Source organism: Eleginops maclovinus, chromosome 14 (assembly GCF_036324505.1).
Source record: "Eleginops maclovinus isolate JMC-PN-2008 ecotype Puerto Natales chromosome 14, JC_Emac_rtc_rv5, whole genome shotgun sequence".
NCBI classification, from domain to species: domain Eukaryota; kingdom Metazoa; phylum Chordata; class Actinopteri; order Perciformes; family Eleginopidae; genus Eleginops; species Eleginops maclovinus.
In genome coordinates this window covers 9,841,339-9,866,697 of record NC_086362.1, presented here as the reverse complement: position 1 = coordinate 9,866,697, position 25,359 = coordinate 9,841,339, and the positions used below count along the sequence as shown (strand labels likewise).

Below are 25,359 nucleotides of genomic sequence, written 5' to 3'. Positions count from 1 at the left end.
ATGTCAGGGGACAACAGGAAGAGACCTGTGGTCTCCTCCAACTCTGGGAACTTGGTTTACTGGTCCTCCTCGTTTACGCGGCAACCAGCCAGGATCCTGATTGTGGAGGCGCTGCCCCCCTGGTGGTCAGAGACCTGCATGGTGCTCTGTGATGCTCTAGAGAACTTCCTGTCCCTGGCCTGCAGTCTGGACGGACCATGTAGGATACCGCTGCTCAGCCTGTACGCCATCAGCAGGCAGCAGGAATGTCTTCTGCCGTTTGTGGTAAGATAGATCAGAGTGATGTGTTGCATGCTGCTTTCACTTTTATTCCTTTTTCTTCTTCCCTCTGTATCTGTAGCAGGTCCGTGGTAACCTGGCCAGGCTGCGTTCCTGTGTGGAGGAGCTGAGGTCTATTCCAGGAGAAGGATGCGTCAGAGGAGCAGCCCGAGGAGGAGAGCAGCTGCGTCAGGCGGTGCTGGACAGTCTGCAGCAGTTCAAGCAGTACATCAGACACACCAGCACTGGCAGCCAGGCCAGCAGCAACGTATCTGTTGAGGTGACCCTCTTCATGCACAACCAGCACAACAAGAAAACTATTTCTTATTTCTGTATCACACACTGTGAAGTCATTTCTATGAAATGTTTTTCTATTCTGTATAGATTTGTTATGAAGAATGATCCCCTCTTCAGACCAGCATTGACTAAACAGACCCCTTTGATATTTAATCCTTGAACTTAATGCTAATGTAGGGAGAAGGAGTTTGATGGTGTGGTGAAGTAGCTTTAAATCATTAGAGTTGTTGTCGAGTACAGTCTATGATAAAAAAGTTTCCTCTTCTTATTTGTTTCCCCTCATTTCGTACACCACTTCATTATGATTAAAGGAGACTTTGGAAAAGCCCATAGCTGTCACTTGAATACAGCACATTTAATTCCTATTTGTGTTATGTAGTTCAAAGGCAGCTTTGAACTTGTTCCAGGCTTACAACATAGGACACAACATAAAACATTTCAGAAAAAAGTTTAGGGGTGAAGGAATATTAGCATAACAAAAGGGCACCCATTTGTTCAATTTAAATGTTGGACATATGGGCAGCCAACTGAGCCAGTCACATGTCTTTCTTTTTACAATTTCAACATGTCCTCGAGATACAAGGCGCTGGGTTGTTGACAAGGATTCCTCAAATCTGACCAGCTTTATTAGGAAGCTCTGGACAGATGATTACACTAAGAGCCACTGTTTCCGACAGCAGCAGATATGAATAGCACCATTAGGAGACCGAGGGAGACACTAAGCAGAGACAGGGGGGTGTGTGTGTGTGTGTGTGTGTGTGTGTGGGTGTGTGTGTGTGTGTGTGTGTGTGTGTGGCTGATCCACTTACTCAATATATGTTCTAATTCGTACATATGCTTTAAGCATTCATGTGTGTGTGGATGTCAGCAGCAGATTCTACTTTTGGTCAAACGGCAGGAAGCAAAGAGCAGAACCCCTCAATAATCCCATCATAATCATCATTTACTGTTAATGTGATTTAGGAGGCAGGTTGACATTCATTTATGTGCATTATTATATAAATGCAACAGGAAACTAATTTAATTGCTTTCCTTCATTAGACATGCTGAGTGCCTATTAAAATACGCTCTTACAGCAGAAATAATCATTATTAAAAGAACTTGAATAACTAGAAAACTTACAGTGCATCACCAGCAGTTTCATTCATTCCCGGCGCAAGATAATGATAGCTCTGTCACAGAAAGCATTAACATTTCAGATCATGGGGTAAAATGGCAGTTCAAGTTGTGTTTTTTTTCTCATGGAAACAGAATTTCCCAAAAAGTGTGGAGATGTGTCATTATAACATAGGGTGTTCCACTTTTCAGTTTGAGTGGGAGTTTGCTTGACTGAGACTTTGACAGCGGTGCTCACATCATGTGTTTAATTTAGGAACAGTAATTAACTGTATGTCATGTCTCTAAGTTACAAAAGAAACACAACAGTCAGTCCCAAAGAATGCTTTGCTGCGGTGATGTTGTGGCGTGTTCTTTTGAACATATGACAACTTCAAACACAAAGTCCATCTTTCATAACGCCAGCTGTAACTATTCAGATGTGGGAGTTTGGAAAGGAGTTGTGGGGAGGAAAAGCTATGAGGCTTCGTAATATAAAAAAAATTAATGTTTTGAGGTTTATCCTTATATTTAATAAGGAGCAGCAGTGTTGATAACTCTCCCCTTTAATCTGAAGGGAGACAACTGATATATTCCAGGATTCAGGCCTTTGATAACTAAAATCCTTCATCCGGTTAAAATATATAGTTGAAAACAACCAAGATAAAAAAAAACTTCTACAAATGTGGCTCTAAACTTGCTAAAAAGTCATATATGAAAGCTTTTGGCAGAAAACTACAACGCTGGAGCATGTGCAAAGACATTACACAATGAAACGCACCGTTATATCGTCACCTTAAATCAACTTATGGATTTCTCCTGGTTTTAAATTGTTGGGAATATTTGGGAATCTATATAGTATACCATGAAACACAAATCAATCAGAATATATAACTAGGTCTTTTTAAGACATGTAATGCTAAATGTGACATATTATATGATTGAACATTTCTCATTTGAGTTGATGGCGTTTTAATTTTGCTGGGGCTTTTTTGGAATTTATCTCTGCTATATTGACAGGTGACTGTTGTGACCAGCCAGCCAGGACGGGGTGTCGTTCGTCTGCTGGAGAAGGGGCTTAAAGACGCCGACCTGGTGTCACTGAAGCGGCTCCTGGTGGTTCAGATCTATAGTGCGGCAGACTGGGGCCAGGACCACCCCTCACCTGAAGACACACACACTGAGACTGAAGGTAACACACTGAATACACTCTCCACATATATCCCCCCCTGCACTTTCTTATTCATCTCCAGTAGAGTGGTGTAGCTTTGCATCATTTATCCCCCTGCATGTTTTGCCGTTTGTTACATATCTGCAGTCCGCACTCACACATTTCAGAAATTATAGAAGTTGGCTTCATTCAAACATTTCCAAATCCTCTCAGAAATTCCATAATGATATGCCAGTCTTTGTAATTACTCGAAGGTTCAAGTGGTGTGGTCTGAATAAGTAGAGAGCCCAGAGAGTATTTTGATGAAATGAACGGGAGGGAAAGTGAAGACGGAGAGAAGTAGAAAATGAGACAGAAACACACAGGGGGAGGGAGGAGAGGAGCATGAAGAGCGGGTGAACAGAGGCAGTGGAGTCTTTCTTTCCAAATATATTACTGCACCATCTGAAGTATTCCTTCTACGGTGATAAACACTGAACTAACTGCAACTTTGTTTTTCTCAGAGGTGTCTGGGTATTAATGAGGCTGTGAGCTTTAACTCACCTGGCACAGTTATGTCAGTTATGTAATTGGTGTTTGTGTTCACGTCCTCGTGGTTATTATTGCATCAAATATAAAGTGAAATACCATAGATGTGCCTCTGTTCTCTCCACCAAACTTGTTGGGAGGTTGTTTTGGTCAAATGAATCTGATTTTACAGTAAATTGTTCAAATTGGCCATTTGTAAATTATGCACATAATAGCCAGTAGAAAAGCTATCAAGGATCACAACGAAAATAGGTCCTGAGTTTTGTGCTGCAATCCTAGCTGAGATATTAGAAATTACCCGAGTGTATGAGGACATATTTGTGTTAAAAGCAGATGGTTTCCAGTTTTAAATGTAGCTTTACCAGATAATTGTAGTAGGCTTGTTCAGGACTTCTTGGCATTTCTCTTTAGCTTAATTTGTCAACAACCAGTGCTACCAATTGTTAATGTTACGTTATGTACACAAAGTAAATTAAATTTGTTGTTTTAGGACACCGTTTATATTTAGTCAGCAGAACTACTTAGGATAGATCAAGGAAAAGTTCATGGTTTGTGTAAAACAACTCTGTTTCTTATGTATAGTAAGTTTGAATCGATGTAGGCTATGTTACCTAACTTAAAATAAGTCTATACTGAGTTTTGGATTAACCTCGAGGAAAGTTATGTACAGTATTTGAACATCAATCGGAGGAAAACAAGAAAGAGGTGTGTTTATTCTGGTTAGTGTCTGCAGCAGCTCCTATTTCACATCCCTTTGTTTTTATTGTATTCCTGGATCCATAAGAGTGATGCCTATTCCTGTCCCTCTCCAGAGTCAATAAAAAAGCAATTATATTTAACAAAGAAATGTTTGGAATGGAGCCTTGGAGACGTTGTTATGTTGCTACCACAGTGTGACGATAGCACACTCTTAGCTGCTGGGACCAGATCACTGTGTTCTTTCAAGTGTTTACAGCCCTGAGTGTTTGATACATAATAGTCTCCAGCTCTTTGGTGCTACAGCCCACCCTCTCTCCTTTGTGTCAACAGCAGAACAACAATGTCCCCCATAAAACTGCGTGATTAAAAACGGTTCTTTCCTCAGTGGAGAAACATTATTGATTCCACAACATCTCCACACACATTGATACTGGTCGTACAAGCACGTAGAAGGCTTCTCTACTTAGTCAGATTAACAAAAATGATGGGGTTTTTTTGTATTTGTGACAGAAGTGTCAGTTTAAATAAGCATATCCTGTGTTTCATAAGAAATATTTAGAAATCGGAGACATGGAAACCTGAAAATGTAGAATGGAACACATTTTTTCAGATTTTTCTATATTTCATAATTGCAACCCAAATGCCATATCTCACAATGCGATGAAATTAAAGAGAAGTTGGTGTATCCACCCTGTGATTCATATCTGCTTCACAATATTTTTGGGCTCTTCCTTGGCCGATGTTACACCCTTCTACCAAGTTTCATGAAAATCAGGCACATTTTTTCCTGGTTTAGCTGACAGATAGTAGAACTTTAGACAGAGACTAAAGTTCAGACAGATTCTGTTATTATTATCTTCCTTTTTTTGTTTGCTGTAGTAATTGGCCTAGTAATATGCAGAAAAACCCACAGGACCACACAGTTTTTGTATGATAACTACCGTCCTGAATGTGCTCTACATTGTATATCAGTCTGTGATATTAGAGTTAAACCACAAATAGTTTAGATGAAGTTCTGAGAGAACATAAAATGGGGTCAGTGCTTCATCCAAAAGTCCCTACTGACCTCAGAGTTCATCAGGCTGAAGACTGACGCTGGGTTAAATCAAAGATAAGAAGTGTAGCTGTCTGTGTGTGTTCTACTCAGTTTTTCTGGATGCTTGCAAAGGTCATGGAATTGTGTTTTAAGCTACTTCTACACTAGTGAAAATTGACAGGGCCAACAAATAGTTCAAATACCTGCAGTTGGGGTGTAACCCACAAGTGAAACAGAGCTGCTCAAAATGACAGTTTACTGTTGAATTTGTCCAGTTTATTCTCTCCACTGTGTAATTTGAAGACATGTGTAACTAATACAGCAAATCTAGTACGCAGAAATGTATGGAGCAATGTTTTCCTGGCAATTTCTGGAATCTGGGTGGAATCTTAATAGTCTCCGTGTGTGTCAGATGCTGCGAGGGATTGCTCCGTGCAGCAAATACGTCTCAATGAACACCAGGCTATTTATTTTAGCTCCGTGTGTAAGTCCATGGTGTGCACTATATTATAGGAAGTGGATGGAGTATCCATTTTCCTTTTTGTAACAAACTTGGAAGTAAAGCCATAACTCAGTCTTTAACTCCCTCTGATCGTCACTCCCTCTAATCGTCACTCGCAAATGTCTTATTTTTAAAAATCCTGACTGCAGTTTAACTCATTTATACAACAGATTGAGGCATCATTTGAAAGTGTGGACATGTTGGGTGTTTCTCACTTTTGCTAAGTGCTTTTTAAGGGTTAAATTTAAGGGTTAAGGTTGGATCTTAAGCTATTTCCTCATATGAACTCCTTATATCCGGAGAAGCAGGTTCCGCACATTGTCTGGAGTTTCCCTTTCACACAAGAAGCACACAACAGGAGATCCGTCTGTGTCAGAAGGGGTTTCACTTACTGCAAATACTCAGTTTGATTTAGGCGAGGGGTGGTGCCTGAGTAGGGTGGGAAAAACTGCTGCCATTGCCTGAATTTGTCACATACAGCTCTTTCAGATAATGTTTTGATCATTTCAAGGTCGGAGTGCATGTGTGAGAGGGGCTTATGCATGCAGTTCTGACGTTAACGTTAGGTTCCTCACAAGTATTAAAGCAGAAATGTGTGTGTGTGAGTGTCTTAAGAGCCAACGCCTTGATAAGCATCCTGTTTTTGTTGAATTTCAGCCAGTGTTTCCTTGAATCCCCGGCCTGATATGTAGTTGTACATTCGAAGGACATGGAGAAATAGGTCACAGAGCAGAGAGAGACAGATGATTATGGCACTGGTGGTTTTGGTTTTCCTTCTCACAGTCAAGTTGTTGACTGAAGAAGTTGTCCCACACTGGATGCTTTGGATCCTTAGGGAGAGACAGCGGCAAAATAATTGTATTCCCATTGTTTGGATTCATCGGAAAACATTTAAATGCATTGTTTTCCCTTATGGTTTTAGCTCTTATATCTGACAATATTGGATAACCCCAAAAATGTCCAGGGTAGCATCTTTTCCCAGGGCTGTTGCATGTCATGATCCTCTCCCTCTGTGCATTTCCTGTTGGTTTATCTCCACTTTCTACATAACTAGTAGTTGAAACTGCATTCCTCCACATGGTAGACACGTACTGTAGGATACTGTGTCATAAAAGCCAGACGGATAATAACTGTTGCAGACAAAACGTAAAGGTCTATAAGTAGCTAGCTTCTCTTTTTGGTGGGCATTCCCCAGGGACGTGGCTCATTCGCTCTAAACGGCGCAGAAGTGTTTTCCTTTTCTTATTCCCCACGATGAAATCAAGGTCACAGTTTGAAGAGGAAATGATGCAATATAGCATTTTATAAATAAAGTTGGCCAGCCGAAAAGGGATGTTTGAAAGATCAGTCAGAACGTGGTTGTCACTGAGGGGGTGTTTGTTTTCCAGTCTCCGCTCACTGTGTTTAGTGTCTGCTGACATCATGTTGCTGCAATGAATTAAAAGCTGTTGTTAAAATGGTCAGACCTCAATGACAAGAGACTGGGGTAGAGGTGAAGGCAGAACAGAGAAGGGCTGAGGGAACAACACTTGCCTTTGAAAAGAGAGAGACAAAGAAATACAAAGAAATGCTGCAAAAGGGCGGAGTGGAGAGAATCCGATCGATTAATAGGAAGCTTAGTGACAGACACGTGATGATAACAGTGTCAAGAGTGAAGGCAAGTTGCAATATGGGGTGGGTGAAGGTAGTGCTGGCATTAACCCAAATATCCTTTTAGTTGCCAGACTGCATGTGGGGAAATATTGCCCCATCTGTGCTGTCACTCCAGCATCTGTCCCCAAAACTGCCAGAAAGATCCGGAAAGTCAAAAGTTGTCAAGCGGATGCAGGCGGAGAGGTGACACTGCAGGTTTTTCTTTGTAAATATTCCACAGTGATGCTGTGGTTCATCAGTGAAGTGTTTAGAACCAGCCGGCACAATGTGTGCTAACAGTGACAGTGTGACACAAATGATATATATCTGATATTAACTTTATTCTGCGTGCCAAAGGAAGGTCCTGTTCCATGTCATTTTCTAAACAAGCACAACAATGCAGCTTCTGGATAATGTTCCCATCACACAAACACACCAGACTAAGCCTTTATCTATGGTATGAATTCTTTTTGCAAAGTCATCGTCAGCACCAGAGAACACCCACTGTGACAGGTCAGTTTTTGCACGTGCGCGGGCGGACACATGCATGCTCTCGAGCACTGTCTGGAGCAGCTACAGTGATAAATGGCTGTCTCCATGAACACCTGGTCTTTCTCCCCTGAGCTGCATCTCTTTCGCTCTCTGTGTCCTAGAGCCTGCTGGAAAATAACAACATTTAAGAAACTCCAGGGTAACCTTGACATGATCATTCAGAAGTTAAGAGCCTCCCTGCAGTCCACTTTGATGCATATACTTACCCATCTTACAGTTGTTAGTGGTTGTGTCTTCTTTTTTTTGAGGGGCAGGCCCCAGATTAACTGTCATATTATTTAATTTAACTAAATGCTCATTTTCTCTTTAGATCGAGAGAAACATTGTCTAAAGTTAAAGAGACAATTTATGGCATGTGCTTGTACTCTCCTATTCAACAGAGCAGTTACAGCTTTATTTATTGTTGCCTTTTTCAGTTTGTGCTAAGCATATTGTGGCAGTTTTTGCACCAAATGGAGATGCTGGGGATTGAACCCAGGACCTCATACATGCGAAGCACGCGCTCTACCACTGAGCTACATCCCCTGTACACAAGATGTAAAATATGATATTTACAGCATATCTGTTGTCTGCAAAAGTCTTTATGTGCCGATAGAGTGCATTCATGTTGCAGTGTGCATCTGAGCTCTTCCTACAGTTATACGGTGTCTGCTTGTGCAGTCAAGACAGCGTCTTTCACACAATGACTTCTTTACATCTCGCAGAGCTGCAGTGAGTCAGCTGTGATCAGAAACAGGCTGCTCTTAATGAATGCAGCCTTGTTGAAAACTGCACATCTCTGATTCTATAAATGGTGTGAATGTCAGGGAATCACAGGAGGGGTTTGCATATGAATGATTCCACTCCTAGAAAGCTGTTCCATCATCGGAAATAGACATTTCCCACTGAGACAAATCTCCATACCTACTGTATGTTGACTAGTTCATTTTTCCGCATCTAAAGTATATTGAGATGGTGAACGCAGGAAGGCTGTAGGCTTGAAAAGCCTCCAATGTTTCATCTCACACTGCTCTTGAACTTCTGTATTCCAATGTGACACCATTTCTCCACAGAAAATGTCCTCATTTGGTATTATATCAATGATACTGGTAACTGTCTCGCTATGTAACACTCTTTTATAATTGTTTACATGGAGGATTTCTAAGCAGTAATCTTTTTTCACTGCCTTTGTTGGCACGTTCCTTGGTTTCCATAGGGCTACTAGAGGTTAAAATCTACAGAGCATCTTTAAGTGTTGGGTTCTGTTTGGCTTAGCAAAGAAGGTCAAAGACAGTGTGTGTGAATTATACAGCATTATCATTTTCTCTTGTTTTATTATTTATAGGTATGTCTTTGAGTTCAATTATCATTTATTGTATTCTATAAACTACTGACATTTTTTCTATGTGTTGAAATTCAAAAAACACTCGAATGGTTGCCCTACCTGTAGAGAAAGGTTGGAGTGGTCTCTTACATTTTTCCGGAGCTGTATTTGCATAAATACAAAACAATAGTGATAAAAAGCATTTGCCAGACAGCTAGTATGACACACAGGCCTGTTCTAACATGCTTTCATAACAGCTCGTCGCCATATATCATATACTAAACTATTGCAGAATATAAGCTCCTTTCAGTCTGGCCTGGAGATGCTGGGGATTGAACCCAGGACCTCATACACGCGCTCTACCACTGAGCTACATCTCCTCCTGCTCACTCAGTAAATGATAGTCACAAATGTCCCCAATAAGTTCACACAATATGCTTTTTTACAAGCAACTTCCCAGTAGGGCACTGTGTGACAGAGGAGGTTAAGCAACAGCTGATAGACACAGCTAACAAGCTTCCAGGACAGTTATGCTGTTGGGCAACTGTCACAACATGTCAGACTCGCTGTCCTTTCTTTTTTCTGAAGTGATCGTAGGAAATCCTTGTATGTTGGGATGTCATTTTTTTATTTACAAGAAGTGGAGATGCTGCGGATTGAACCCAGGACCTCATACATACAGTCTTTATTTATTTATTTTCTGCATATTATTTAAATCTGAATGCAAATAAGTATTATTCTGTATTTGTGTGTTTAATCCCATTTGTCTCTTGCTTTATAATAAGGTGCAGTTTATGAAAATCCATGTGACGCGTGCTTCTAAAAACTCCCTGTTAATGCTTTCAAACAGCTTTCTAAATCTGTTTGCTCATCGTCATATTTTGACAAATATTCAAACAGTTTAAGTCTTTTTCACGTCACTTCTCAGCTTTGTCAAAGCCTTTATTGCATTCAAATACTCAGTTTGCGAATGCTTCTCAGAGTGACAACAACACAGTCATTCCATCCACGTACATTTAATCCCCAGGTTTCAAGTGACAGACGTTTTTCTATTCAAACACCACACAGCGTTTTTACAGATTGCCGGTGGAGGTTGTGTATTATTCCGTTAGGATCTGTGCTCCATCAATCCACCCGCCCGTCTCACATCAATAAACTCCTTTATTGCTTCTACTTTAGCTCGGAGGTAAACATTATTTCCTGATACAAACACAAACACAGCAGACTGCTCAGACACCGTGCTCCTTCGAGAAGTTCACAGCTGAGAATATACTGAACGTGCACTGTGTGCATCATATTCAAATTGGAAGATGCTTGTCTAAAACGAGTTGCTCCATAATTGAGAACATTTCAAAAGTAGATTTCTAAAAGAATGCATCCCATTTTTATTTTTAATGTTTGGATGCTTTGATTCGTTCAAAATGGACCTTGACTGTTCAGAATATGTGACATTGTACATGCAAATTATTACATTACATTCAACTTTGAGGAATTTCTGTTGCAGAGTTTCTGTAATAGCTATAATGTCCGTATGAATGGGTGTTAATTTAAAATAAAAACTTGTATATCTTTCTTTTGATATCTTTTTTTAAAATTATTTCCTCTTAATGTAAACGCTACATCATTATTTTTGAGTAGCTCTAATTTTACAACAATTTGACAAAATCACACATAAAGGAATCTGTTCCCCTTCACAATCTGCCAGGGTTTTCATATCGTTAAAGAGAAATCCAAATTTAAAAGCACAAATAAGAATATATGTGTTTGAAATGAAGTTTATAATTAAATTCTCATTCTCCTGGGAGAAGACAGAGCTCATCTTGAGTGCTATTTTGCTCTCTGGAACATTTGAGCTAAAGGTAGAAGCATATCTCGGACAAATAGTTCTTTCAAACTGACACCCAATCAGCGATCCTTGGATGCGTCTCTCAAAAGAAAAGGATTACAGCTTATTATATCTCGGCTAATCCTCTCCCACTTTGTGCAATCTATCCCTCGTCCTTTTCTCAAACTGCCCGCAGCACTGGCTCAGCGTTCCCCCTCCAGATTTCTCTTTTCTTCTCCTATCTGTCCGTCCAGTTTGTTTGCAGAGATAAGAAGCTTTTACACGGGGTGGATGACAGTTGTGGTTAAGACTAAAAGAATAGAGGAAGTGTGTGTGACAGAGAGAGAAAGTGTGTGTGTTTTTATGTAATGAGCATGGTGTTTCCTATGTGCTTTGGTACAAATATGTCTGTTTATCACCGTTCCTCATATCATTTCACTTCTCTCTGAATCATTCTCCGCTCCACGGGATCTGCCTTGCTCAATCAAAGTGTAACAGAGAGATGGGAAGTCTTTCTCCTCTTCGCTTCTCTTCTCTCTCCAACAACTTAATTACCTTTCCTCCTCCGCCTCCCTTTTCCCTCTTAATCTACGTCTCTTTTTAGGAGGAATTCTTAGCGATGTTTTGTCTTCCTCCCTCGCTCTTCTTCTGTGAAGTATCCCGTTTCCTCTCTGCTTTCATCTTATCTCTCTTGTTTTACCACATAGTATCATGAATTAACATAGATTTATTGTAAATATATGTAAAAAGTTGTTTAAAAAAGGGGTCTGCTTCAATTAAAACTCCATGGAATGCTACTTTTATAGCAGTCTGCAGCTTTGAAACGTATTGAGGTAGCCTCAATCATTGAATTACTCGCTCCCGCATCAATTAAGTTTTGTTTAGCGGCCTGAAATGGTTATATTAGGTGAGCATGTCAATGTTACAAAGAAGAGAAATGACGAAACTATACATATCCACTGAGAGGAGCCTGCTTTCGGTCTACACACACGGATCACAATGCATACATGTTGCCAGGTTGGTGGGTGTTCTGCATTGTGTAATCATGTTATCCGTCACCTTGCCTGCAGCACTCTGCCTTTCTCCATGTTTGTCACCGCCACCTTGAATATGCAATTATTCAGAAGTGTTTTCCCCTCTCCTTATTTGCCTCCTGCAGAACACTTAAGCCATTTCCACACCCTACACAGTTGCACTCGGATCAGCGTACATCCCATAAATCCATTTTGAGTCGCAGGAATTATGACTTCCAAACAGTTACAGTCACTTGAGAGAAGCATTATAATCCACTGGCCCCCAGATTTATAAGAAGGGGGAGACAAGTCTTCACCCTGAGGGCTCAGAAGCAGCCTTATTCCTTGTTACAATAAGAAAGTGAAACTTCATCCGTTCCCTAGAGGAACACCCCCCCCCCCTCCCCTCCCTTCACTCCCCAGGGAGTTACAGAGCAGAAACCTTGGAACTTTTCAAAGATACTTCAGGAGAGGGAGTGCGAGCAACTTTGGTTTCAATGGCTAAAGTCTTAATCTGCTCAGCTCTAAAAAGAAAAAAAGCAGGATTAATAGTCATACACTATTCAAATAGATGTTTGCGTATGACATAGCTACTTTAAATTTGTCAAAAACGTTTTGCTAGCAAGAAAAATGTATCATGGAAATGTTTGGAGTTATTCTCTGCCAGTAACAAGTAGCCAGATTCACAAAATGTCTTTTAAGGAAGGGTTCATGGTTCGTAAACTCTGTCTTAAAACAATAGTCAAGTGTCTATGATCGTTGCAACAGCTTATACTTAGTGTAATCTTTACTATTGTTGATGTTGGCTATTAAAATAACTACTAAACTAAAATTAGATTAACTTTAAATGTAAGTGATGAGGGCAAAAATCTATGCTCTTGCTTACGATAAAACATGTTTTCAAGAGTGTATTCTCTCTGAAATTGAAATAAGGCTGCAGTTGTCAGAGTTGAATAAAGTTAAAGTGTTTTTAGTCTTAAATTATGTTGTTTTATTATTATTCTTCCTAGCAGCTCAACAGTCAACACTGTATATGCCATTGTATTGTAGCTGCAGTCTCAGTAAATGTAAAGATTTCAATTGGTTTAAAAAGTTTGTTTATCATGACTTGGGAGTAACTAGATGATATTAGTGATGGTATTTGTGACCTACTCAGTACATCAATCCTGTGAAGTGTAAGCACAACTCCTGTGGGATGTTAATAAACACCATTCCTACGTTTTTGTGTAATTGGTTGCGTGTAAGAAAACTCTCAGCTACGGCTTCAACCACACACCTGGAGTCATTCAACCCGTGGTCGCCCTCTCTTTTTACGTTAGATCAGTTAATTTTCCATCGCAGTCAGCGAGTTGAGTTTAGTGTGTGGCGGGTGCACGGGAGGAAACCCCACCCAGACCTGCTGACACACACACCCAACCTCAGCTACTGCAAAAAACACACAGGCAGGAAACACATTTGCATGATTTGGCCGTCAATTGAAAAGCGAGAATGTAGCAGGAATGAGGAAAATTTCTAGATGTAAAATACGGTTTCATATCACGGTTTGTAAGAGAGCATGCTTTTCATCTTGCCCCACACACACCCACACACACACACACATCGCCAAGGTCAGGCTGTTCACACCTCGGTGTGACGTTGGCAGAGCAGCAGGTGGTGGTACAGATGGAGACTGGCATCAGTCTTCACACTGGGATGTGGAACATAATCTATTACTCCCACACTGAGAGATGTGCTCCGCATCAGATAATACTCCGTTTTTACCCCTCCTATAACCATGTTTGTCCTTCAGTAAATCTCCCTATTGATATTTTATAGTTGGACCGTTTTCGGCGCCAACTTGTTAAAAGGCCATGAGTACATTTAATAGAGATTCCCTGCAGAAACCGTAAGGGTGGAGTCTTCCTGTGGTTGTGGTGTACAGATACATGTTTTGCAGATCAAAAGGACATCTTTTATTTTGTCTTCCAGAACAACAGATGTTTGCTTGAAGAAAGAGTTGTTGCTAAAAATATGCTAACTGTTCCCACTTCTGTGCCTTCATTTCAGAAAAATCCAAATAGCCAGGATTATTTTACTATCACAAAACAGCACTCAAAGTCATTTCTAATTAGTTTCATGTGCCTGAGGTTAGTTTAAATTGTAACATGCTCAAACCTCCTGCTATCTATACAACATCAGTTAATCCTGCCGTTACCGTCCAAAGATCTCCCTCAATCACATCTCATTTCCCCCCGTACTTTCTCTTCCTCCTCACACTAGTTTCACATTAATTGACAAGCTCTTGCTTCCTCATCCCACTTCCCTTTTCTACCTTCTCTCTATTTCTCTACTTCTAAGAGGAGAACTCCTTGTGTGCGTCCGTCTCCTTTCCTGATCTGTATCTGAGCATAAACAGATAGGCTGTGTGTCTCTCATCCTGGCTTTTAAGCCACTTAAGGGAAACAAGGTCATTTCTCTTATTCACTTTGGAGAGGTTATGTGCTATCGCCTCTCCAATCTCTCCATCCTGCTCCCATCTCCCCTCTTATACTGACGCCATCATCTATCCACATTTCCTTTTAGTTTTTCTTTTTTATTCTTCCAGAAATGAGAGCTTTTGTTAATTCCTAGAAAGTGGACTTTCATCTTAAGTTTTATTCAATACAAATTCAATCAATCCTTTTCATTATTAGGCCCTTTAGATCTGTCTTTTTAATCCATCCTCTCTTAAGTGCCTCCATGACTGTCTGCAGGGCTCTTCTCATCCTCAGTCCTCTTTCTTTTTTTTTCCAAGTGCTTCAAAGAAGTCTTCCAGCTGCCATCCTCCGAGTGTCTGTGTCCTTCTCTTCCCTCTTACCCTCTCCTGTTTCCACATTCTGCTTGAAACCAGGCTGTGTATCTCCCTGCCATCATTTTACTTCCCTCTGTCTGTTGATCCGGCTCATTCTAACATGAATCATTTGCATTTTCACAAAAAACGATGTTTATACGATACGTTTGATATTGTTTTGGTGAGCGGACACGGTCGGTGGCTACAGGAAGAGTTTTATTATAAGCTCAGTTTTGAAGCGAGAAAACGGAAGGACAGGGATTTTATTATAGTTTACCCAAAGGCATCTAGTGTATGCACCTTGGCGATTAAAACTGTTGGGTTTTTGTTTCTTAAAGTTGAGCTTCTTTAAAACGAATGAACCAGCACGTGCTATGGTTTAGCTAATTGGAGGGTAAGTACTTCGCTTAGGATACAAGCTAAATGAAATGAGCCATGATAAAAATGATTTTTGTCCCCATATCTGTTCTTTTTCTCTTCTTTTGCTCATCTTCCCTAATGATAATGCCCATATAACAAAACCCTTGTCCTCGTGTCCTTTTCAAGTGTACGTCCGCGATAATTGTCCCCTTGACTGCTTGTATGGCTTTATCAGAAGTGACTGCGGGCAATTAGGTCACACAGCCGCTGGTGTTTGGAGAGCGTTTCAGCGAGTGTTTCAGACCAGATGATCAATGTCCTGTTTGTCACAGTCTCATACGCCATCAATGAGCTATTCATCGTCAAAGCTCACATACACACACACACACACACTCTGACAGACAAGGACAGAGAGCGGGTTGTCAATGTCGCTCTGTCAGCGTGGTTATGGATGTCACAGGGAAATTCCACAGACAGACATTCATCAGCGCTTCTTCGTGGTTATGTACACTTTGTGAAAGTGTGTCTGGGGATGCCTAATGCCTCAGCCCGAATGCAAATTGACACATTGCTGCAGAGGATATTTTTAGATAATTTTCTAGTAGATACTGAATGATTTTGTAAGATATGAGCATAATTAACCTCACTCAAGTCAAACTTATTTAAAATGTCATAACAATAAATGAGAGCAATAACCAGCGGTGAAATATATGAACTCAAGTACTGTACTTAAATACATTTTTATGGATTATTTTACGCTACTTTACTTCATTCATAGGCAAATATTCGACTCTTTACTACACAACACCTTTAAAATAAACTACTGTATGTACTTCCTGTATTAAAGTCCCAAAGAAAGCAGCTCATTTACCTTAAAACTTTGATTTTACTTTATCAATTTCAAAGTAGTTCTGAATTGGTTAAAGCCTTCATTAAGACTTTCAGCATTACACAGCACATTGTCCATTATGACTTGGTAAGCTATACCAGGTCCATAGCTAAACGAATTTGTGTACACAGGGTTGTAGAGTAGTACTCTGCTTCCTCTTCTGGTACTGCATTAGCGTCACTAATTTCCCCGCACAAGCTAATGTTACATTGGTCGATGGTCATGAGGAGGACGGTGCACTCGCTCTAATGCAAGCAGTAAAATAAACCATTACTGGGCGTGGTTGTCAGAAAGAAATAAGGTTCGGGGAAAGAAATAGCAGAGATGGTTAGCGATGGGCTTTGGAGGTCACTTTTCCATTCAAGCAATTTTCAAATTAAAAGTCACATATGCAAAAGTTAGAAAAAAAACAAAGTTTATCTAAAAAACAATAATCAGTCATAGAAAAAAAAAGAGTGTCTCGGGGGAAATTACAGCATAATTGAAGTCATTAAAATTCCCCTCTGATCAGAAAGTGGTTTTAGGTTATTTGTGCGCCTGAGTGTGGAGGTGAATCACAGGCAAGGTTCCAAATTCTATTCCACCACGCAGAGATTCAGCCCCTAAGGCGGAACTATGATAATGTTGTGCAACATCTGGAATCATAAAGTAATCTGGACAGGAACGACTCTCAGATCATTAGACAGGTGGGGACAGAGGAGAGATGCTGATGTAAAGCGAGGCATTAGCAGCTTTGAAGGGTGTGTGCTTGCAGGGAAGTGATGGGTCAGTAATGGGAACTCACGTCCTGCCATTAAGGTCCTAACTGGATGAAACCATTATGCTTTTATTTTTGGTAATTTGTTGCATGCTTTTGGCAGCAGGTGATAGCAGATAGGAAACCTTGATAGTGTTCATTTCTTTAAAGATGATCAAAATACATAATATATTGGATGCTAGTGTTAATCTTAACAATTTTTAAAAATGCTAAAAAAACTGCAACAGATTCATACTTGGTGATTAAAAATAAGATTACATATAACACAATAAAGTTAAAAGACAACAGTAAGGATTTGTATATGATATCACAACAAGGCCATGGCTTCCACTGTATGCTCACGTGTAGATGATCCTCCCTTTATCAACATTTAAAGCATTATGTGTGACTCAAACCTGAGTCATGAGAACTACAAGACACACACACACACACACACACACACACACAGACACACACACGCTTAATGAGATCTCGCTGACACGCTTACCTCAGCATGTAAGTAAACACACACACAGAGCACACACTAATGAGATGCAGGAGACGTTAAGGTCAGAGGGACGGGTCACTTTGTCTGGCTCAGGCATTTGTAATCTGTTCTTACACCAAAGTGAGAAAGAAAGAAGGGATATAGACCAAACGAGTGATAACACATGATTGATTTTGTTCTTAATCTTGCATACCGGCAGTTATCGCACACTTAACAACCGAAGTGCAGATTCAGAAGTGGGAGGATTTAGCCGTGTAAACACGTTCCTCGTGGAGTCAGATAAGCAGCACTTCAGCTACCTGCTACTGAGCACGAGGTTAACTGCTCTCACCTCTTTGGAAACCAAAATTACACATAAGATAGACTGTCTTGAGTTGTTTATAGGGCTGCCGTGAGACAAAATACACCTTATTTCTTTATCTACTCACACACACACACTGAGGTCTAATTAAAATCATCTCATCCCTCACCAGCCTTACCCATCCTATCTTCTCTCCTGCTCTCTCATTATTGGTAATTTACACTTTCTACTGCTGTTTCCTCTCCATATTTCTTCCTCTCCGTCTCCTCCTCTCTACTCTCCTATCCCCCAGACAGACATTATCGGAGGGAATGGCATTGATTTGCTTCTACTTGCTCTCCTCTGTTCTTCCGTCAAGGCTGTTTCTCTTATCTTGGCATTACAATTTCCAGAGGCAAGAACACATCACTTCTTTGACAGGACATGTCCTTGTGAGGTCCCTTACCTCAGCTTTTACTTTATGTCTCTCTTTCTAACTATTTTGGGCAAATGGGAATTGATTTCTGCTCCATCCTCCTCTTTCTTTTTCCTCTCCGCGGTTTACAGCCAGTTCATGTTAATCCAAAGTATCAAAGAATTCCCACCAGTGCTTTAATCCAAAACACTGTAAGAGCAAAAGCTATGAGTCAGAGTTGAAATCCAAGTATTTTGACTCAGCTGTATGCTTTTTTGACGCATAAAAGTGCCACTAGTACATGATTTGTTATCTTCTCTCTTCGCCTTCACTCAGCAGGAGTTTGACTACAAGCGTCCATCAGCAAAAAAAACCCACAAACAGTACTCCTCACCCTCAGATCAAGTACTTATTTCTGGATGAAGCACTTTCGGAAACTTTGGTCCAGACCCTAAAATAGCGTCCGTACTTTAGCGTCCTCTGACAGATGAAACATATTTTATTCTAGGACTTTCCTCTGTCAAAGTTCCCGCTGGGGAGAGTTTAAATAATTTCCTTCATCCATCTCCTCTGCTTTTTCTGTATCTGTAGCCTCCTGATCCTCTCCTGTCTCTTTAGCTCCATTAGTTATCTCCTGATGAGTCATTAACTATTGAACACCAGAGAGATGGAAAAGGAGAAGAGGGGCTGAGTGAAAGGTTTGAGTCTAGTTTGCAATAATAAATGGACATTGGGGGATGACATCACAGGAGGTGGGGATCACAGTGCTGCTGCTTTCTGTCCTGGCATATTATACAAACAGAAAAATTAAAGAAGAGATATTTACATTACATTTCTAAAATATCCAGACAATGAACAGATTTTAGAGCACTACACAGGCTGATTTGTATCTGCTTACATCTAAAATGTGGCCCCTACGTCCTCCCCCAGGAAATCAGTGCCAGACCTTCTTATCCAGTCTGGCTTAAGAAGGTTTTTGGATGATCCACAGACAGTAGGATGACACCAAGCTCAATGTGGCTTCAGAGTCTGAATCACACAGGCCATACTGGGAATTTTGTTTATTGGGGTTGTGCTGCCACCTAGTGGTCGTTGACTAAAGTGGCTGATTTTATCTCAGGAATGTACTTAAGCAATGAATTAGAAAACAGCATAGAACAAGGCATCAATGATGAAAAGCATACAGAAATATATACAATTTAGATTGAGGGATGCCATTTTAACTTGCCAGAGAATAATAAGTCATGAAAAAGATGATGGTTGTTGTGATTCAGGCCTGTTTTGTGTCTGCAAAGTTTATCTTCAATCCTGTCTGCAGACTCCCTGATGTTGGGGACGGAGGTGGACCTGCAGCGGGTGGAAAACAGCGTGTTCGCCATGGAGACGGTGTTGAAGGCGTGGCTTCAGGAGCAGGGTGGAGACAAAGAGCACCTCCACCTCCTGCTGCCCAGCCCCCTGGATAACCCCATTCCAGGTGGAGACACTGCACACAAACACATGGCAAGTTACAATAAAACCCGATTGATTTTCATAAGGAACTAAAGTCGTATTTTTCACCTGTGCAGTGTGTGTAAAGTGTGACATGCAGGAGCGTCTGATAAGTCCCGCTCTCATCCCCCTGAGCCCCAACCTGGGGGTGAAAACAGAGAGCGCCAGGGACTTCCTGCCTGTCACTAAGGGACCAGCCAATCATAGCCAACTGCCACGAAGCCTGAAAGTAATCAAGTAAGAGACAGGGCTGCAGGGACATTAGAAAGGCTTTCAAGTCAAGTGTGAAATGAGGTGTTCATTAAGGAAGGATCAGAGGTCCTCCACCTCTCTTAAAGAAAGAGCCCGTCGTCACACCCTGATTGGCTAAGAGGGGAAACACACCAAGCTGCCTTCAATTCTTAATTAGGAGGCAAAAGGTGATCTGAATAACCTGCAATCAACTCAGGGGAGTTGTGGCATTTAAGTAATGTGAATTTGGAAAATAGAAGTAAAAAATAAGTACAAATTATTGAGGGAATGCTTCAACACTGACACTGTGGCTTATACATGTATTGGTATAAACAGCTGAACTCTTCTCGTACTCGAACACACACATATACAGTGTAAAGTAAGTAAACACACTGATCATAGATAGTAAACTCAAATCTAGGTGAACCGTATTTTCCCCCTTCTCAAATTTGCATACATTTTACATTTGCAGAAGCTGCGGTAGGAATGAATGTGTCTGCAGTTTGTCTGTGTACTTGTTTGTTTGTTTGTGTGTTTTGCATACGATAGGTCCGAAAGTTGTTATGCACTGTGCTTTACATGCTGATGAGTCATGCTTTAAAGCGGGGACATTTAAATGAGTCCGGAGGATGAAGTCACACCGCTAACCGCCTCATCTTGCCAACGATGATGTCATTCTTCCTCATAATGGTGTGTGTGTGTGTGTGTGTGTGTGTATGTGTGTGTGTGTGTGTGTGTGTGTGTACAGACAGTGTTATGATGTAAACTATTCCAGGAACTTTAGAGAACAAAGATGACGTGTGCTTTGACATTGCAACTGTACAATACAATACAACAATACACTTCCAGCGGTCACACTAGATGAATAAATCCACTAAGTGTTTCTCCTTGATTGGAGACAGGAAAAAAAGTGTGTGTCCTTCATTTTATATCCACTTGCTTTATCAAGGTTGTGTGTGTGTGTGTGTGTGTGTGTGTGTGTGTGTGTGTGTGTGTGTGTGTGTGTGTGTGTGTGTGTGTGTGTGTGTGTGTGTGTGTGTGTGTGTGTGTGTGTGTGTGTGTGTGTGTGTGTGTGTGTGTGTGTTTTAAGGACTCTGCGTGCAGACGGAGTGTGTGAGAGTGTGCTGTACGGCCTGCCGCTGGTGATCCGCCCCACCACCTGCTGGCAGCTGGACTGGGATGAAATGGAGAGCAACCACAACCTGTTCCATGCTCTCTGCCACACACTCAGGGTGTGTTCAATGTCCGTTTGTTTACTCCAAAACTTTAATAGATCTGGGTTCATTTTGTCTGCATATCAATATAGAATACGATTTTTCTCAAATTGATTCTCTGCTCTATTAGTGGTAAAACAACCAGATAGCTTTCACCTTCTTTCTCAAATTCTTTCTCCTTTGTTTTACCTTTTAAACACAGCCCCTAGGATTTGTCATATAAGAGAAGAAGAAAAAGTAAATAGTTTACTGATGAAACATTTATTCCACAGAGCTTTTATAATCATTTACTAAACAAGAATATAATAATCAGGCTGTTACGTTAAGATTTATAGATCAGTTTGAGTGACAAAATAGTCATTTCCATCACTCTTCTCCCTTTGATTGGCTCTTTATGATATCATTTTCACCTTGGATCATTCTCAGTTCTCTTCTGTGCACAAACACAAATGAGTTAAAGTGTTTGACTTTTATTTATTCCCATTTAGAGTCGTGAGTTGTTCCTGCTGCTGCAGGTGGAGCCCGCTCATAGGTCTGCAGCTGGAGGCTCAGGTCCGTGTGTGTGTGTGTGTGTGTGTGTGTGTGTGTGTGTGTGTGTGTGTGTGTGTGTGTGTGTGTGTGTGTGTGTGAGACAGGGAAATTGTGAATGTACAGTGCTGAAAAGTAACTAAGTACATTTACTCAAGCACTGTACTGTACTTGACTTCTGAGGTACTTGTATTTTCATTTTATACTACTTTATACTTCTCTACTAGATTTTGGCAGCAAATGTTGTACTTTTTACTCAACTACATTTATTTTACAGATTTATTTACTAGTGTCTTTATAATTTCAGATGTCAGATTTTTATCTGAAATTAGTACTTTTCTCCAAATACTTTAAGTACAATTTCCTAATCGTTCTCAACACTTTTACTTTAGTACCATTCTCTATGCAGGACTTACTTGATATGAAGTATTTTTACAGTGTAGTAATAGTACTTTAACTCAATACCTTTCCCACCACTGTGAAGGTATCAGTCCTTGTGAGTGCACTCATATCCCTCCTATGTGTGCTTGTGTGCGACAGGTGTGTGCTCCCACTACGTCCTGCAGCCCTCCCCCTCCCTCTCCCTCCTCCTGAAGCCGGTGGTCTCCAGAGAGCTGCTGCTGCCCTGCTCCCTGCCCGTCTCCCCCCAGGAGCCTGCAGCCGATGCGCTGCACACCGTACAGGTCAGCTGACCGTTGCTCATGTAAACAAATTACAGAAGCATACAGATGGAACTCGAAAAGCAGAAATAGATACATTTGAATAACTGATGTGTAAACTGATACCAGGAATTAAACACATGGGAAACTGTTTCCCTGAAGTAGTATCTGCAGAAACGGAAAAACCCAGATATATATATACACATTTATAAATATATGCGGTTATAAGGACACATGTATGATGTAATTTATGTGTAAGAAAAAGAGAAGAGAGGATTTACATCTAGAGAAGATGTAAATCCTCAATTTGAATAAAGACATTTATTGGGTTTAATGAGTCTTTCCTTAATTAAATCAGCTTTCTTAAATGAATATTACTCCCTTAGTGTGCAGCTCAATTCGTCTAAAATTAGCATGCTATTTTTATCTCAAGATAGACAATTACTTAAAGTTTCAATTACATTTCAGAACCGAAATGCATAGCTCCTTATCCTAGTTCAATGGGTTTATTTGCCAAGTGTAAACAGCGTGCACACATTTTCAGTATACAAAGAAAAAATCTGATATTAAAATGTGTTGTCTCTTCTGACAGGGATGTCTCTCTCAGCTGGACGAGGAGTGTGTGTTCAACCCTCTGTCTCTGAGCAGCAACCTGTACCAGCACCTGAGGAGCAGAGGCGCGCTCCCACAGCCTCGATACCCATACAGGTAAAGGGATATATGATGCAAATAAATCTGTGTGGCCTTTGAGATCATTTTACTTCAGTGCCATTACCTGGATGGAATGGATGTGAGGTCAATGATGACTTGATATCCGATGATTGTTGACTCCAGGCTGCAGCAGTCTCAGCCAGCAGAGGGGGCTAAAGCCAGAGGACAGCAGCGGCAGGTAAACACACACACACACACACACACACACACACACACACACACACACACACACACACACACACACACACAGCTTTATGGCAGTGTAAAGGTCAGGATGTGATCATAAAAAATGTGCACACTGACTGTGAGTAAACACAAGCAATTTGACAAGTATTTTTATAAAGCTTACTCAGATGATGTGCTTTACTCACCTCCTCCTCATGCCTGTGTTCTGTATTCACTCAACAGATGGCAGCGCTTACTATGCAGACTGTTCAAAGCATTAATACACAAGCGTAAACAAGGCCTGTGTAATATGAGATCAAATGTATGTATCAGTTTTCATCTGACTCAGATCAGAAATACAAACAGGTAGTTTTCTTTTTTTGTAGGAGGATTTACTACAGCTATTACAAATACTTTACATCATGCCTGTTTAACAAATGTAATATTACAATAAAAGGAAGTGCTTATGAAACAAAACAAACAAGCTACTAAAAATGTACTTCCATTACATCCATGGTCATCCCTCCTATCCAAGGGAATCTTTTACTTCACTTGTTTCATTGTATCACAAATTCATGTTTAAATAATCATGGAAGTATGAATAATTATACATTTCTCATCTTTAATTTGTATATTTAAAAAAAGTGGCACAGCAGGCATAAAAATGGACATAGATAGGAAGAAATGTATTATTTTTATAATATTAGATCATTTGAACAGTTATTTAAATGAAACTGTGAGATGTGAAAGGATGGAAATCTGGTACGTGACACAAAGATTTTATAAAAGGAGTCACAAGATTAAAAGTTTGGGAACCACTCGTTTAATCTTTAACCATGTTTTGTATTTTTATAAGATGAACATGAGTTTTATGTAAATGATTAATCAGAAATGGAACTAAAGCTGTTAAATAAACGTTGGTTAGAGTTCAAATTACAACAACTCATTCTGAATTCCAGAACAATAGAACTTTATCAAGCGTTGTTAAATGGTAAGTGGGGGAAAGTTCTCAATGTAAAAGTCTGGTGACAAATCAATGACTGGAAAACAACTACTTGGAGTTCACATAGCTTATTAGTATCTCCTCCGTTCACGTTTTATGTCATTCCACCCTCTGAGGTGCACTGTGACCTGAGCGTAGCCGCTGGCACAGTGACTCATGAGGCTGCTGACATGCAAATAGTTCAGTACAGCAGCAAAACACAGAGAAAATGTTCTTCCACTCCGCTTTTGTTTCGTTCTGTTCTTTGGCATGCTCTGCTTTTATTCTTATCATAATGTTTGTACCTTTGTTCCAACGTATGTTTCTGTTTTCTTTATCTCTTCTGTTCCACAAACATTTCCTGCTCTTCTCTTTTTATCCCACTCCTTGTTTTCTTGTTGTTTCTGATAAAACCAACAATAGAGAGAGGAATGAGATAGTATCTACCTCGACAAAAGCCTATGGGATTTTACCATTTGATTTCCAACACCACTTTTGTTTGTCTTTTGAAGCATAAAGGCAACTGCCAAAGGTACAAAGCTCACGTTATAACGCTAAAAACAAACTACACCACTGGCACATGACTTCACGTTACTAACACTAAGCTAACGGTGGACTGCAGTTCAGTGTGAGGAAAAGAAGAAGTCATAACTGTATCAGCCATTTTCAAGACACTTTTACAGCATGCACATATTTCCTGTCATAGAACTAAATGTCAAAAGATATTGTAAACCACAGAATTTATTTCTGGCATCTAACAAGAAAAGAAACCCTCAAAACGAAAAGGAACAGAAGTGATAATATGCTGACTCATTTCCAGGTTTTAGGACTCATTTCTGCAGCACACTATTAATCAATCAAAGATCAAAAATACTGTATATATTCAATCTGAAATATAAGTGTGTGTTGTCTTCACTCAGCCACAAAACCCGGGGCGCCACCTAGGAATGAGCAACAAGGTCAGAGCCACTGTGGCCCCCCTGCCCTCTGCCTCCTCCCACACCTCCTCCTCCTCCTCTTCCCTGGGACCTCCTCCTGCGAAGGCCTCTCGCCGGGCCCTGACTCTCCTCAGCAGCAGCAGCAGCGGTAACCACGAGGCCCCGGGCCCCGGCCCCCTCTCAACAGGAAGAAGACAATGACGATGAGTCCATGGTTATACAGTAAGGGGGGGGTGGGGGAGAACCTGCCACTTCAGAGGGCTTTCCAGTGAGCTACGGTAACGCTTAGTCAGCACATCTTTCTAATCGGTCCCCTTTGTAACGTCGGTGAGTCATCAGGCAGCTCATAAAGGCTTTAAGGACTTTAAAGGAGGGAAACACACACACTCATTTGTCTGTAAATACACCTAGAACACACACACTGCTTTTGATACTTCAATTCATCTGTATTTAATCCCCCCAAGAAGAGCTACATCTGAATTTAACAAGCCTCCGTGCAGGAGTGTGTGAGAAAGGAAAGTCTTTACATTGCTGA

General features: G+C 40.6%; 1 protein-coding gene and 1 non-coding gene across 2 annotated transcripts; one reads left to right on the top strand and one right to left on the bottom strand.

Moving 5' to 3' along the window:
• On the top strand, positions 1 to 25,050 carry m1ap (meiosis 1 associated protein). Its single transcript, XM_063901301.1, is given in 12 exon segments — positions 1 to 264; positions 341 to 538; positions 2,671 to 2,842; positions 19,227 to 19,382; positions 19,474 to 19,633; positions 20,718 to 20,859; positions 21,330 to 21,393; positions 21,910 to 22,052; positions 22,621 to 22,736; positions 22,863 to 22,917; positions 24,807 to 24,983; positions 24,985 to 25,050. Coding segments are annotated over 12 exon segments (1,713 nt in total).
• trnaa-cgc (transfer RNA alanine (anticodon CGC)) lies at positions 8,224 to 8,295 on the bottom strand. Its single transcript has one exon. It is a non-coding gene; the product is annotated as a tRNA-Ala (tRNA).
• Positions 25,051 to 25,359: the final 309 nt, after the last annotated feature.